The sequence below is a fragment of the Microtus oregoni genome, unplaced genomic scaffold (assembly GCF_018167655.1).
Source record: "Microtus oregoni isolate MIOR12 unplaced genomic scaffold, Mior012 000057F_ref0000458, whole genome shotgun sequence".
Classification (NCBI taxonomy): domain Eukaryota; kingdom Metazoa; phylum Chordata; class Mammalia; order Rodentia; family Cricetidae; genus Microtus; species Microtus oregoni.
The window spans coordinates 11,209,463-11,224,843 of NW_024543833.1; the positions used below are offsets into that span (position 1 = coordinate 11,209,463).

Below are 15,381 nucleotides of genomic sequence, written 5' to 3' on the forward strand. Positions count from 1 at the left end.
ATGTGTCCACAATTCAGAATATCACCCAATTTACAGTCACACATCCGCTGCACTTGGTTCAAAGTAGGTGCCACCAAGTTGTAAATGTTGACACAGGATTTTTTAGATTCTGGGTTGGAAGTTACCTCTGGAATCACCTAGAGTGAATAGTGTGAAGGGGGTAAGATTCTTTGCCACCCCACCTCACTGTTCAGTGTGCATCAATGACGCTCATCATGAGCAGCCCTGAGGCTAGAGAGGGAGCCCAGAGCAGAGCACCAGCCCACCGTGCCAAAGGCCCTGGATACCATCCTGAGAAATACACACGCACTGCCTCAGAGTTGGAGTGGAGGACCCATCTCCAGCAGCGCCATGCCCTGGTGGTTCCTACAGTGGAACCTGCAAGGACCTGACCCTCAGGGAGCCCAGCAGAATAGCCTCTGGTGTTCCCAGAGTTAGGACATAAAATTGCCAATATGTCCCTTTGTAATTTGGGATTAACACATACATTTATTTCTAAATGATAATGTAAGAAATATTGAAATATAAATTAAGTATACATTTCTCTCTACTTTCTGTTTTGTTGTTGTTTGTGTTTTAGTTTTATTATTGTTTTTGCTGCTGGTGCTTGAACTCAGGACCTTATACATCCTAAACCTACACTCTGTCACCATGCTACATCTCCAGCCCTTACAATTTCATTTACGGATGATAAGCTAAGATTATTTTTAAAAGTTCTAGCAATGAGAATTTAAGTTCTTACAAACTGGAGAAACTTGGTACTAGCAAATACTTAAAATATATTTTAAATTTCAAGTTTTCTGTCATATGAGCCCATAGGGGGACAGCATAGTAATTTAATGTCTGTGTTCAGACCATGGCTTACTGGTTACTGTAGGATCCTCATGACCAAGACATAGTGCACTGACTTTTTTGCTACTCATGGCTTCTTTTTTTGCCTGAGAAATATTTGTGAAACCTCAAGTATATGGGTATATAAAATACGAATACAAATTAATCATTGTTTGATAATAAATCATAAAAATTATTTTGGAATTATTCTTTGGTGTCAGTATAATTTTACCATATATTAAAGATGAAAGTTCACCCTTATACTTTCTGAGGAATATGACAGGAAATATTGAAATCGTTGTTTCCCACAATTAAAGAGTTATGTCTCAGTCAGGTGTGGTGACATATACTATCAATCCCAACACTCAGGAGGCAGAGGCAGGCAGATTTCTCTGAGTTCAAGGCTAGCCATATCTACAGATTGAGTTCCAGAAAAACCAAGCTATACAGAGAAACCCTGTCTCTCACACACATAAAAAGTTATGTCTCTTTAAGAACAGAAAACACTGTGCGTACAATGGAAATACCGCCACGGCTTCCGACCAGTGTTTATTGACAGAATCATGTCTGCAGTGAAGTCCCATGATGCAATGTGGATGGACCCTCCCAGAACCACCTCAGGCTTCTTAAGCATTTGAGTTGTGTGTTCATACATCTGTTATTGTTGCCAAATGTTTCTTAAACCCCATGGTCACATGACCTCGGATAGAAGAGTAACCCTGGGGTTTTCCAAGCTATGAGAGAATACACCTTTTGTATGTGTGAAAATTTTTGGGCCAGGGTATTATAGTTTGAAACTTTGTGAACATGGTTCATTAGAAAGGGAGTGATTCTGTAGATTTAAAGAGTGAGAGGAGCCCAGCTTTAAGGCCATTGAGGACTCTTGGTGGCCTATCGTGAGTCATGTATGCTTGTCCTTGTACGGGCACTACACAAGTGACGAGTGACAAAGGAGAAAAAACAAACAAACAAACCAGGGAGCCATAGCAAGCCATGAGCACAAAGACAGAGGTGCCCGCTGTCCTCACTAGTTTGAAGTGCCCTCTAGTGGGTTCTTTACGTGGGGTAAGGGGGAAAGAACACAGCAAAGTCCCCTTGCCAGTGCCTCCCAAGCAGGGTAAGGTAACTCTTGTGACATCACTGAAAGGCAGAGCTTGTAGCAAACACTTCCCTGTAATTTGCACATTTTCCAGAATCTTTGACCCCCAGGAAGAATGATTTCTTGGCCTCACACTTAAAAGCCCGAGCTGTTGTTATTTTTGATTCTTAGGTTCAAAATCATCAAGTGGAAAGACATCCAAGTTGGAGACGTCATTCGCCTGAAGAAGAACGATTTCATTCCTGTAAGTGAGCAGCTTCCCATTCTCTCATTCTCCTCGTGAGTACCCGCCCCACCCGCAGGGATGTGCCTTCCACCCTGGGGACCCCGTGTGACAGGTGTCTTTTGTTTTGGACAGGCTGACATTCTGCTGCTGTCCAGCTCAGAGCCCAACAGCCTCTGCTATGTGGAAACGGCTGAGCTCGATGGGTGAGTGCGTCTCGGGGGGACCTGCTTCAGAGGGGGCCTGAACAGGAACATGCATTGCATATTCTTGCGTAGGAAACCTGAGATGTGACCTCTGCCTCAGCCACCTGTTGTCAGTCTGACGGTGTCCATAGTGGATGGACTCCTTTTATCTGTAAAATGGAGCTTCTACTCTAAGATGGGACTGTTCCCCCACCTTCCATCAAGATCACATACCTAAGCCCCTTAAAAACTGCTGAGCAGTGATCAGACTCACAGATGACTATGGTTGCTGTTGTATCCTCAGAAACGCAATTAGGTCCTTTGTTGTCAGGCAATTTTGAACTCACTTAACTCTTTTAGAATAAAGTGCTGTTTTTCAAGCAATTTTAAGGAGATTTATTGAGTACTCAATTGCATGTAGATACTTCTAAGTATTAGCTCATTCAGTCTTTTCAACAGCTATGTAATTGTTACCACACGAGGCTCAGAGAGGAGAAGTAGTCTGGCTAAGGTCACAGAGTAAGGGCCAGCCAAGGCTCTGTTCTCTGTGGCCCCTTTTCCTCATATGCCAGATGTGGATCCACTGCTCTCTGGTGGTCTAGACGCAGGAGTGGAAATCCAGCTTCCCTTGCTCTGTACATCAGCTAGCTAGTTGATTTTCCTGTGTTTGCAGTGACACAGTTCTTATTCTAAAGTTTTCCAGAGACAGGAAGTCCCATCATGCCTTGTCATAACTGAGTGGTGGAGCTGGGATCAGCAGCCAGCTTCCGAATGAGTGGAGACTCTTGTGTGACTGGCAGCTCTGCTCTCCTGAGAGGATGTGCCTGCCTGCCCCACCGAGCGCTAACACTTGCTTTGCTTTGTGTGGTGGTTGGAGCAGCCCGTGTATTCCTGCCACCTCCTTTCCTAGATAGAGTTGTCTTGTAGAAACCTCTCCACTGCCTGCTCTAGGAAGGACATTGGCCGAAGGTGCTAAGCAGGGTGTCTGGGTCTGTTGTGGGTACCATTATAGTGGGGCCCCCTGCTCTAGACGTCATGGGGGTAAGAGGTCACTTGAAAAGAAGGCTGTGGTTACTCTGTCTTCACTGACACACAGCAAAAGGAAGCGACGCGTTTTAGGTTTGTAATCTTGCTCTAGAATCAGATTGTCCCACCTAGACTTTCAATTAGAGATTGAAAATAGAACAAGCCAACAGTTAAGTTTCCCTCTCTCCCAGGTAGGCCCCAGGGTACTTTGTGGAATTTTTTTTTGTTGTTGTTCTTTTGAACTCCAAATTGTGCTCCTATAACTCTACCTGCCTCCCCTTCCCTGTAGGGAAACCAATTTGAAGTTCAAAATGGCCCTTGAAATCACAGACCAGTATCTCCAAACAGAGGATAACTTGGCGACATTTGATGGTTTGTACAGAACGCCCTTACTTCGTTTTAAATTCAAGTTGTTTTACTTGGTGTCCATTGGTTAAGCCTGGGTCTTTCATATTTGGCTCCTTATATGGCTCTTACCTTTTGAAAAAGGTTTCATTGAATGTGAAGAACCAAACAACCGGCTAGACAAGTTCACGGGCACCCTGTTTTGGAGGAAACGGAGCTTCCCTTTGGATGCTGACAAAATCCTGTTACGTGGCTGTGTGATTAGGAACACCGATGTCTGCCATGGCTTGGTCATTTTTGCAGGTACTTCCTGAATGTTCTCCGAGTTATTAAGATTTCAAGAAAGCTTAGCCTAGTGGTCCAGGTTCCACATGCCAGCACTCAGGAGGCCGAGGTGGGAGGACTGATATTCCAGTTAACTGGGACTGGATAGCTAGACCATGGCTTCAGAGTGTCTATCCAAAGTCACAGAAAGGATAATTTTATTGACATGCTTATTAGTTGAATTTTCCAACTATTAATCACAATAAATTTTCCATTTTTAGGCGCTGACACTAAGATAATGAAGAATAGTGGGAAAACCAGATTTAAAAGAACGAAAATTGACTACTTGATGAACTACATGGTGTACACGGTATTTATTTTTCATTCTGGTAGATGAGAGACTAGACCAGATGGCTGTCTTTTTCAGTAATTTTGATGTATGTTTTTCTAATGCAAGGTGATCTTGCAGCTTTAGATGGAGTACAAAGAGGCCTGGGTGCACCAAGTCTAGTAGGATGGATGGAAAGGGAGACCCAAGGCTTTCCTGAGAAATTTCACACTTCAGCCAGGACAGCCCCACTGGGGAAAGAAAATTTAGAGGCTGTCCCCAGGTGTTTTCACAATTGTCTATTGACTAGTTAGGAACCAAAGACACCACCATGGGGCTCTTCTTACCAGAGCTGCTAGGATCAGAGTTGGGACCCTGGCATCCCCAACAAGTTGGTCTTGGCCACCCAACCTCATTAGGTCAATGAAACAGGCAAGAACTAGTCAGAAACTGAGAAAGGAGGTTTCCCCAGCATGGGCACATGAGGACAAGAATCCTAAACCTGTCGTCAGGGTCCTGGCAGCAGTTTTCATCTCAACTGGAAGGAAAGAAGTGTACAAAAGGAAGCAGCCTTGGCTAGGTCGGGGTCCCAACCATCACTGACCCATCATTGTCTGAGCTCCAGTACCAATCCTCTGGCTGGCACCAAGTTACAGCCTTTTCCTTTGCCCAGCATTAGATTCCTGGGGAAATTCCAATTACTTGGGACCCTTGTCTCAAAAGACTGGTAGACAAAGGGGGTGGGGCACAAATATTTCCTTCTAAATATCTCCCCTCTTGCCAGGAGCATTAAAATTCTAGGAACTGTAAGGTAGATTTTACAGCCATTGGTTTCCCATTTCCTATAGGGGAGTCATCATAAATGCAAGTGTGTGTGTGTGACATGTGTGTGTGTGTGTGTCTGTGTGTCTGTGTGTCTCTGTGTGTGTACTGTCATGTGTGTATGCACTTCGTGTGTGCCTCCCCACCTACGGCAAGGCTAAAAATAATGTTTGTTGAGGGTGTTCAAAGCTGCACTCAGGCTAAAGATTGGGAGGAGCCACAGGGTTTGGCATAGACAGGTGCTTACACCTGTGTCTTACTACAGCCCACGGTTACAAAACAGGACACGCGGAAGGCTCACCAGATGAAATCTCAAGGGAGTTGGTTTAAAATCCCACACACAGCCACACCAGATAGGCACTCAGTTCCCTCAACAACAGTTTTTGACTGTGTGTGCACCCTGTTGTCTCCAGTGACTCTTTTAACTGGGGGTTAGGCGTATAGGTTCCACATGCCCACCATCCTCCAAATTCTAGGCTTCTGTAAAAATGCTGGTGGTCAGCCTCAATGGTGGGGTTGGCCCAAACAAGCATGGTGATCTGTTTCTATATAGAACACCTATGGGTTAAGACCCCTTGGTGGGGGTGGAGGGTATGGGTATCAGATGACCCTTTCACATATCAGATATTTGCTTTATGACTCATAACAGTCACAAAGTTATATTTATGAAGTAGCAAAGAGAATAATTTGATGGTTGGATGGTCACCACAACATGAGGAATTGTAATAAAGGGTCACAGCATAGGGAAGGCTGATAACCACTGTTTTAGAAGAATCAGAAATAAGAAGCTGGGAAGCCCTTCCCAAACCTAAGTCTCCGTACGCCAGCCTATCTTGAAAGCCACCTTCGGAGGAGAGTGGGCTTAGGCCTGCGGTGTGAACTCTTCTGCACACACTGAGAATTGCTTTTCCAATATTTAAAGTTCAACCTGAATGAATAAACTCTTCAGAATGCAATGACAGTTTGTTCAGGTGTGTACATACTTATAGCCGCAAGAAATAATAAAGCTGTCTGAAGACCAACCCACCCTCACCCCCAATTTTATGACCTGGAATATTTATATCTAGTGTCATTGTAACCATTCCAATGCAAGCACTGGGCCCACTCATCTCAAGAAGATACTTTGAGAGCCTGTGTTCAGAACACTGCGTTTTCCCTGGAAATTTTATTACTACTGTGAAAATATAAATATAGCTAGGAAAATTGAAAAAAGAAATTGAGACAGGGTTTTACTATGTAGCCCAGGCTGGCTTGAATTTTTTTGTTCCCAAAACATAGGCTTCTCAACTCCCTAACGTAACATCTATTGCACCTTAGATAATCTTGTCTACTGTATTAGTTACCTTTCTGCTGCTACGATAAATACCATGACCCAAAGCAGCTTAAAGGGAAAAGGGGCTTTATTGGCTCATGGTTCCCAGTATATAAAGTCTGTCACATGGGAAGGCATCACCTAGCCAAAGAAGCATAAGGTGGGCCCGAGACAGGGAACAGGAAGTTGAACCAAGCTTCTTTCATCAGGGCTCCACCCCTTAAAGATTTCACAACCTTCTTAAAAAGCAACATCAACTGGGGACCAAATGATCAAATACATGAGCCTATTAGAGATATTTTATCATTTTGCATTTTTTATAAATTTTATAAAAATATTTGCATTTATAACTCCTATAGCATTGAACATATATGAATACCCAAATATGGGAGATATTTCTCCACCTTTCTTTTTTTGTTTTATTTTTTGAGACGGGTTTTTTTTTTTTTTTTTTTTTGTAGCTTTGAAACCTGTCCTGGAACTAGCTCTTGTAGACCAGGTTGACCTCAAACTCACAGAGATCCACCTGCCTCTGCCTCTCGAGTGCTGGGATTAAAGACATGTGCTACCACCGCCTGACTTACCCACCTTTCTTAAAAGCAAGCAAGCAAACAAACAAACAAAAAAAACAAAATAGCTGGATATGGTGGCCATCCCTATATTCACAGCATTTGACAGCTGAGGCAAGATTGAGAGGTCAGAGCCTGCCTGGGTTACACAGCAAGACCTGTCTTGGGAAAAAAAAAACAAACAGATAGCAATATAGCTCAACTGGTAGACAATTTGTCTAGCATTAATAAAGCCCTGGGTTGGATCCCCACCATCTCATAAACACGGTAGTGACACATGTCTTTATTCCCAGCACCCAGCAGTGGAGGCAGGTAGATCAGAAAGCCTATAGTCACCCTTGAGTATATGGGAATGTCAAGGCATGCATGGACTACATGAGACCCTTTCTCAAAAAAAAAAAAATTAAAACAACTTCCATTCACTATTATCTATGACCCTCTCAAGTCAGTGTTAGTTTAAGTTTCTTCATGCAAGGATGAAGTATCTTCCCAAGCAATGTATCTCTGTTTTGAAGTAATAATAGTTGTGAGGCTACCCTGTCATATGAAGGAATTTAAGGATTGAACATAAGACATTAGCTCCTCTTTTGAAAGATGATTTGGGGAAGAAAACATAGCCTTACAAATGTAAAGAAATCAGTTGTAACTTTATAGACTTTCAAAGTATCCTTATAGTCCTGCTTTCTTCTAAGTGTACAGTTTTTACAGACCATTAAAAGGTTCTAAGTATGTAAAGTGCTAGATAACACTATAAGAATCTTTGAAAGGTGTGGAGTTGGAAGTCCTGTTTTGCAACACATATCTTCTAGATCTTTATTGTGCTCATCTTGGTTTCTGCCGGCCTCGCCATTGGCCACGCTTATTGGGAAGCACAAGTTGGCAATTATTCCTGGTACCTCTATGATGGAGAAAATGCCACGCCCTCCTACCGGGGCTTCCTGAATTTCTGGGGCTACATCATTGTGCTGAACACCATGGTGCCCATCTCTCTCTACGTCAGGTAAGCCTGGCCTCCCCTTCCTCTTACTTTCAGAGCAATGTAGTGCTTTTTCCCCACCTTCATGTTTAGCAAGAATCGTTTCAAAGGTCAAAAGGAAGAAGAAAATAAGCTTCTTTTGGAACTGAGAGCGAGGTAGGAGAAGGCTGTGAACTTTGTGTATCTCTCCTGTGCTAAGCACTTTCTATCTTGTCCTCTGTGTAGATAAGGCTAGTGACATTCCACGGGCAAAGGTGACAGTCATTTGCTTGGCGACTCCTCCTCAGTGGGTTCCAAAGCACAGGGTTCAAAAAGAGTCCTTGAGAAAGTGGAGATTTAGAGCGCCGGGGAAAATTCTTCCTTTTTAAAGCCTCTGTTCTCTTACCAGAACCTTCTTTATTACAGTTCTTCCAGCTTTGCTCACCTGTCAGGCCCCTGCTTCTTGCTGCTACCTCGTGGTAGGAAGGATGTTTCTGTCTTCCTTCAGCCTCTCTAAACGCTGTTTCTCTGTGCAGTGCCAATCCGCATCCCAACAAAAGGTCAGGGTCATAGCTCCCTGCTTTATAACCATCCCTCCTCCTCCTCTTCCTTCTTCCTCTCATATCAAAGTTCACAATTATTGACCAGTTGGATCTGGGCCCTTTGAAAGAGAGTCTGTGCCTTATAATACATAGAGTAACCAGTCAGTCCCTCGCCAAACCTGGAGCTCACCATTTTGGCAAGACTTGTTGGGCAGTGAGCACCAAGACTCTGCCAGCCTCCACCTTACGACTACTTCCCTTCTTGAAGCACTTGGTGACAGACATACACCAGCATGTCCAGCTTTTATGTGGGTGCTGGGGATCCGAACTCATCTTCTTGCTCATGCAAGGAGCGCTTTACCCACTGAGTCATCCGTCTCCTTAGCCCTGCCATCTTGGTTTGGCATCTTGGTTTTCATTAAAGTGTTCGCTGAACAGAAGGCAGCTCTAGGGATTTACCTCCCACTCAGAGAATATCAGTAGCTACAAGTAATAAAATCAAAATAAAAGCAAACACACATGTCATAAAATTTAAGTTAATTAAAGTTTCTAATGACATGAGTATATGAGATCCCCGGTGCCTCTGGGCTGTTGTTCACTAGGGTAATGACTGACTGGTTACTCTGTATTACAAGGCTCAGTCTTGGCTTCAAAGATCCCAAATCCAACCGGTGCATAATTGTGTTACCTTATCCTCCTGGCCTCTCCCTCACCTGATCTAACTAGTTACTTCCCCTTCCTATTGGTCTCTATCTGCTACTCTCTGCTTTGATTTTTTTATATAGAATGTGCAACCCTCAAGAGTTTACATTTGCTGGACTGTTTGTTTGTCTGCTTATGGGCAGGGACTTCATCTGCTTTGTCTGCAGTGTTCAACACCAAGCAGGGCTACCATTTGTAAAGGACTTATTCCCGTCTCTAGGACTTCTGCAGCTATGCATTGCCCACATAGCAGTTGTGGGTGTGCAAACAGCCTCCTTACTGTTTTTAAATCTGAATTTAAATTTTAAATTTTAAATTTTAATTTTAAAACTGAGTTTTAAAATCTACATGATCCTCTTAGGATATCTCCTTTTGAACATTCTGTAAAGTCTGAGAATTTAGAAAGTGAATGTATTTTTTCCCAGTGTGGTAAGCAACTAAGGCGCTAATTGCCAAAAGACCTGACTCGTTTGAGACATGAGGGTATACCATCTAGTGGATCCTAATTCTCTTTGTACAGGTGAATTTATCTGTCCCAGTTGTTCCTAGGTGTGAGGGAGAATGAGAGAAAGAGTGGGGTGACTGTATTTGTGGTTCTGGCCTCAGTATCACCGTTACTGTTCCCACTGGCCTGTGTGTTCTAAGCACAGAGTTCCTTAGCTGTGGCTGACACGCTCAGGCGTGAGGAGGAAATCACTCTAATGAGATACCATGAGGGAGCATTACTGACCCTGAGGCTGGAGAATGATAGATTTGGTCAGGGAGCACAGTGTGGCTTTTAAGAACTTTAATTTTCATAGTTCAGAAGGCTTGGGAGTCAATGATCAAGGGCAGAGTTCTTGCTAAGCAGTGAGAGCCCATACTTGTGCCATAAGTGATCCCTTCTTGCATTATCTCATGACAAAAAGGGGGCAAAGGAGCTCCCACAGGCTTCCTTACCACAGATGCTAGTGCCATTCGTGAGCCCTAACCATCATAAAAAAAGCACCTACTTCAGAACTGCTCCACTGAAGATTAGGTTTCACTATATGGGAGGAGGGGCGGGGTAATAACAGGTACTCTTCTCATTGGTTTAACAGAATATCTGATTCAAAGAAACTTAAAGAAGGAAGGGTTTATTTGGGTTCTTGGCTTGAGGGTACAGTCTGTGATGCTGGAGAAAGCATGGTAGGAGGAGTACGAGGCAGCTGGTCACATTGTATGCACTCAGGAAACAGAAAGGGACACTGATATCCTGTCACTTTCTTCTTTTTGTTCAGTCTGGAGACCCCAGCCCATCATAGGGGACCTTCCCACCTCAGGTAAACAGGTCTTGGGAACACACTCAAGGACACACAATAAGAGGTGTGCCCCTAGGGAATGTTAAAATTAGGTCAAATGAACCGTCAGGACTAACCCTGGAGCTGGAGAGATGGCGCAGCAGTCAAGAGAACATAATGCGCTCAGTTTGATTCCTAGCACCTGGGTTGGGTGACTCACAGTCTCCTATAACTTCAGCTCCAGGAAGACGTGACACCTGCGTCCTTGAGAGCTCTTGCTTTATAAACCTGTTTTTAAAGAACGATTAACCGTTATACAAGTGGACATTAGTTTTCAAACCAAAGCAGTAGAAAAGCAGCTCACTCCCATGTACCCAGGAGAGCAGAATCCTTTCTTGGCCAGTGCCCTCTCCACTCCCCACTGAAGCCGACTTCTGTCCTCCCAGTGTGGAAGTTATTCGTTTGGGACAAAGCCACTTCATCAACTGGGACCTGCAGATGTACTATGCCGAGAAGGACACGCCTGCGAAGGCGAGGACCACCACGCTGAATGAACAGCTAGGACAGATTCATTACATCTTCTCCGACAAGACGGGGACACTCACGCAAAATATCATGACCTTCAAGAAGTGCTGCATTAACGGGCAAATTTACGGTGAGTGTGAGGCTTGTGAAGTTGGGGGGTCAGGGCACCCCCTTTTGTCATGAGTGCACTTGAAGCTTAGAAGCTATGCTCACCCAGACTCAATTTGTTTTGTCCTGTTTATTTCTTAGGAGACCATCGGGACGCTTCTCAACACAGCCATAGCAAAATAGAGGTGAGTGGTCTAGGCAAAGCTCTGCTTGCTGTGGATTTGCTTCGATGGGTACCAGACTGAGTGGCCTCGGACTGGGGCATAAAGTAGCAGAGCTGATCTCCCCCCACTTCTGGAGACTGGAATTCTTACGTTGGTTCCTCCAAGAGTTCTAGGGAGAAGATTCATGGCTTCTCCGTAGCCTCTGGTAGATTCCAGTGATCCTGACTTGTAGGCTCCAGGCTACAATCTCTGTTTCTCTTGTCACATGGGGTTTATTTTTCTCATGTGTTTGGTTCTATCTGTATTTGTCTCTTACAAGGACATCTGTTTTTCCATCCTAATCCACATGACCCCGTCATAACCTGATCACGGCTCCAGACCTCATTTCCAAATTAAAGAAACTGACAGGCACCATAGGTCGGGGTGCCGACATACCTGTGAGAGACACAATTCAGCTCACTATAGTGTGCCTTTTTGTTTTAAGAAAAACTTCCACTAATTAGAACAAGAAAGTGGATGGTTTCACAGTTCAGAGGAATTACTATTCCTTTTAGAGGGCCGAGGTTCAGTTCTAGCACACACAACTCACAACTGTGGGCAACTCCAGTTCCAAAGGATGCCCTCATACCCTCTTCTGGCCTCTGTGGGCACCAGGCATGCCCATGGTCCACAGACATATAGGCAAAACACTCAGACATAGAAAATAAAAATAAGAAGGAATGTGCTAAAATCCAAAGGTGATTTTGACATAATTAAGAACTTAGCTACAAAGAAAAGGTAGTATCAGTTATGGGTACAGATTTTTAAATCATTTTGTGTGTGTGTGTGTGTGTGTGTGTGTGTACATGCAAGTGGACATGTGTGCTGCCACAGTGCGCTTGGAGGAATTGGTTCTCTCCTCTACTCTGTGGATCCCAGGTATCAGGATCAAACCCAAATTGTCAGGCCTGGTAGCAAGCACTTTTACTCCATGAACCATCTTGCTGGCCCTAATATATATATTTTTCTCATTAATTGCATTTTCTTTCTCTCTCCATTTCTTTCAGTTAGTGGATTTTAGCTGGAATACATTTGCTGATGGAAAGCTTGCATTTTATGACCATTACCTGATTGAGCAAATCCAGTCAGGGAAAGAGCCGGAAATCCGACAGTTCTTCTTCTTGCTTTCTATTTGCCATACAGTCATGGTGGACAGAATTGATGGTGAGTGTTCCTTTGGTGTCTCAGACACTGGAGGCCAGTTTTGGAGTTGGCAGGTGACTCATGACTCAAGTGTAACAAATGCCAAGTCTGTCGCACACACTCAAGCAATGGCCATTTGCGAGCCCTGACACTGACTGTGTATGACATAACAAAGCATGAAACACCTTATTATTGATTTTTTAATTACTTTATTTCATTTCATTTTGGGGTAGGACTGGGCTTGAAAAGGGCTTGTGTGCTAGACAAATGTTTCTTGCATCTCCCAAAAAATGTACTTCTCTCAAAGTTGATGTCTTATGTAATTATAGCTCAGAATGGGTTATCCCTTGTAAATGAAATTAGGTTAAAAGATATGGTTGGTGACCTGGTGAGATGGCTCATCAGATAAAGGCACTTGCTGCCAAGCCTGGTGACCTGGGTTTGATCCGCAAGACCCACATGGTAGGAGAGAAGTAACTCTCACAAGTTTTTCTCTGACCTCCATATGTGTGCTGTATCATACACAACACACATACAAACACACATAATACACACACACACACACACACACACACACACACACACACACACATATATATATAATTTATTGGATGGTTGGCTATTGAGTAAAATAGCCTAAATCTTTTTTTTTCTACAATTGTTCATTGGGAATGTATAATCAGGCCTTATTTGTATCATGAATGGGCGTTAAACTTAAGCATTATTTTCTTTAAATTTCTTTCAGATGTCTGCTTTTGTTCTCTAGATTAAAATATTTGGAATTGGAATTAGATCAGCTAAAGCCTAGGCCTCCTTATGGTGCTTTTCTCATTTGATGGTATAAAATTAATGAGAATTTGTGAGTGAGCAGCGAGGAGTGTAGGTTCTTCTGCGGAATTCTTATGTTCAGTCTGCACCTTCTTGGTCAGAGGAAATCTGTCCAGTGTCAACGAAAAATAGTTATTTTTATCATGTGTGGACATAATGTCTTGAATCCTCTCGCTAGACAAATGCATTGTGGAGAGGATGAAAGGAATGCTTTGGGTGTGGCTCCAATGCAGAGCTCTGCCCACACGTCATTCACCCACCTCACCTGGTTCTCTGTATTACTGCAGTTCCTACAGAGCTGGAAAATGCCTCTTGATGGAGTCCCAACATGGATGTTTTGTATGTAGTGATATCAAACCCTCCTGAGGAGGTATATGTATAAAAATATCATTCAGCAGGTTTCAAAGATATTTCAATGGATATTCTCTTAGAATACAATGGATAGTTCAGTCAAGCAAAATAGCACAGTTCAGACAAGATGGGTCTCGGGGAGAAGCTGTCTGTGGCAGAGTGAGGGATAACAGAATGGGGTTCAGAGTCTAATTACCCAAGTAAATCTGACTTGTAACAAGACTAAAGTAGGATCTTTTTAAGCACCCTTGTTCTCTTAGGTCTTGATTTATTGGTAGGATTCTTCTTTGAATGTATGGAGACACTTTGGAAGTTAACTGTGCCCTTAGACAAATGTATATTAATTGTACAGTCTGTTTTATTGTCCTCGCTGGACTGAGAGGCAAGGCCTTGGAGTGTGTGCCAGAGATGAGGCAGGCCTGGTTTAGTCCCTATCAGGCCACCGTTTTCCTCAACAGTGCTGTGGGAGGCATGGTTGTTCAAAGTTCCCTCTGGCGCAATCCTGTAGCTGTTTGCCCCACTGCCAGCTGAGTTACAGTGCTGAGCATACCAAGTAATAGTCTTTTCCCAGCAAATGACAAATAAAAGCCCCTGAGAACCAAGACAAGTTGTATCTTCATGTGCAGGGTCTTATAGAAGAAATGGGGCTTTGATCCAGCAGAGAATCATGTGCTGAGAGATGTCTTTGGAAGGGATTTTGTGATAAACAGATTCAGATGACAAAAACTCTAGGGGCTTTCCTGAGACCATCCAGCAGGGGTCAGTTCGGTGTCCTCCTTCACCATATGGCTGTTTCCTTGGCTACCTACTAATGTCTCTCTTTTAGGAGGATAATGGAGAGTAGGAATATAACCCAGAGGAGAACACTTGCTTGGCATGTGTAAGGCCTTGGGTTTGCTTCCTAGCACCACAGAAAAATGGGGATTGACTTTTTAAAACTTATTGTTGTAGGAAGAGGAAGAATTCTTTTTATAGACATGGCCCTGGACATTTGACTTCCTCAGAAGACATTTTGGGTGGTGATACTTCCAGGAGTTTCCTGCTCCACTGTGATCAGTTACTACAGCTAAGTAGCTTGAAACATCTGTCTCTGATCGCATCGTTGGTGAGGTCAGACATTTTGTGTCACTTGGCTGGCCTCTCTGCTCAGCGTCTCACTAGGATCCCAGTGTGGCCATGTTCTCACGTGGTGCTCAGTGTCTTCTTCCAAGCTCAGTGGTTGGGCCAAGGTTCAGTTCCTTGCCGTTGTAGGGCTGAGGTCCCCATTTCTCTGTGAGCCTACAGCTAGGGTTGCTCTTTGCCCTCAGTTCTTGTGAGACTGAGTCATGTTGGGGAACCCTCCCTAAGTGAAACTCCAGGCTCCGACTCTTTCTTCCCAAACTAACTAGATGTCCTTCCTAAGAGTCACCTAGTTAGCTGCAAAGCACCTGGTTATTCGGTCGGTTTGTTTGGTTTTGACTGGGGCGGGGATGTTTTTTTTTCCTTCTTTGTCTGCACAAAGGATCAAGCCTAGCATATATTAGGCAAGTACTCTACCACCGAGCTACAGCCCTGGTAATAATCTCTTTCTTAAAGTCGGCTGATCAGGACCTACTGTGAAATCTAAAACAACCCTTCAAAGTAACGCCTAGGTTAGTGCTGAACAAATGACTGGAAGAGAATGAATGATGCCACTGGGATGGGAACCTTGAGGCCATGAAGACTCTTCCTACAGAGGCTGCATGAGGGCAGAGTCTAAAAATGCTGTGGAGCCTGTCTCGC

General features: G+C 43.8%; 1 protein-coding gene across 1 annotated transcript in view; it reads left to right on the top strand.

Moving 5' to 3' along the window:
- Positions 1-15,381, top strand: part of Atp8b1 (ATPase phospholipid transporting 8B1) — a 122,601-nt gene that overhangs the window by 77,779 nt on the left and 29,441 nt on the right. Inside the window, exons 7-15 of the mRNA XM_041639220.1 lie at positions 2,102-2,174; positions 2,289-2,359; positions 3,654-3,736; positions 3,854-4,012; positions 4,255-4,343; positions 7,814-8,004; positions 10,909-11,117; positions 11,237-11,280; positions 12,306-12,462. Of these exons, the coding sequence (XP_041495154.1) occupies positions 2,102-2,174; positions 2,289-2,359; positions 3,654-3,736; positions 3,854-4,012; positions 4,255-4,343; positions 7,814-8,004; positions 10,909-11,117; positions 11,237-11,280; positions 12,306-12,462 (1,076 nt within the window). The remainder of the gene's footprint in view (positions 1-2,101; positions 2,175-2,288; positions 2,360-3,653; positions 3,737-3,853; positions 4,013-4,254; positions 4,344-7,813; positions 8,005-10,908; positions 11,118-11,236; positions 11,281-12,305; positions 12,463-15,381) is intronic.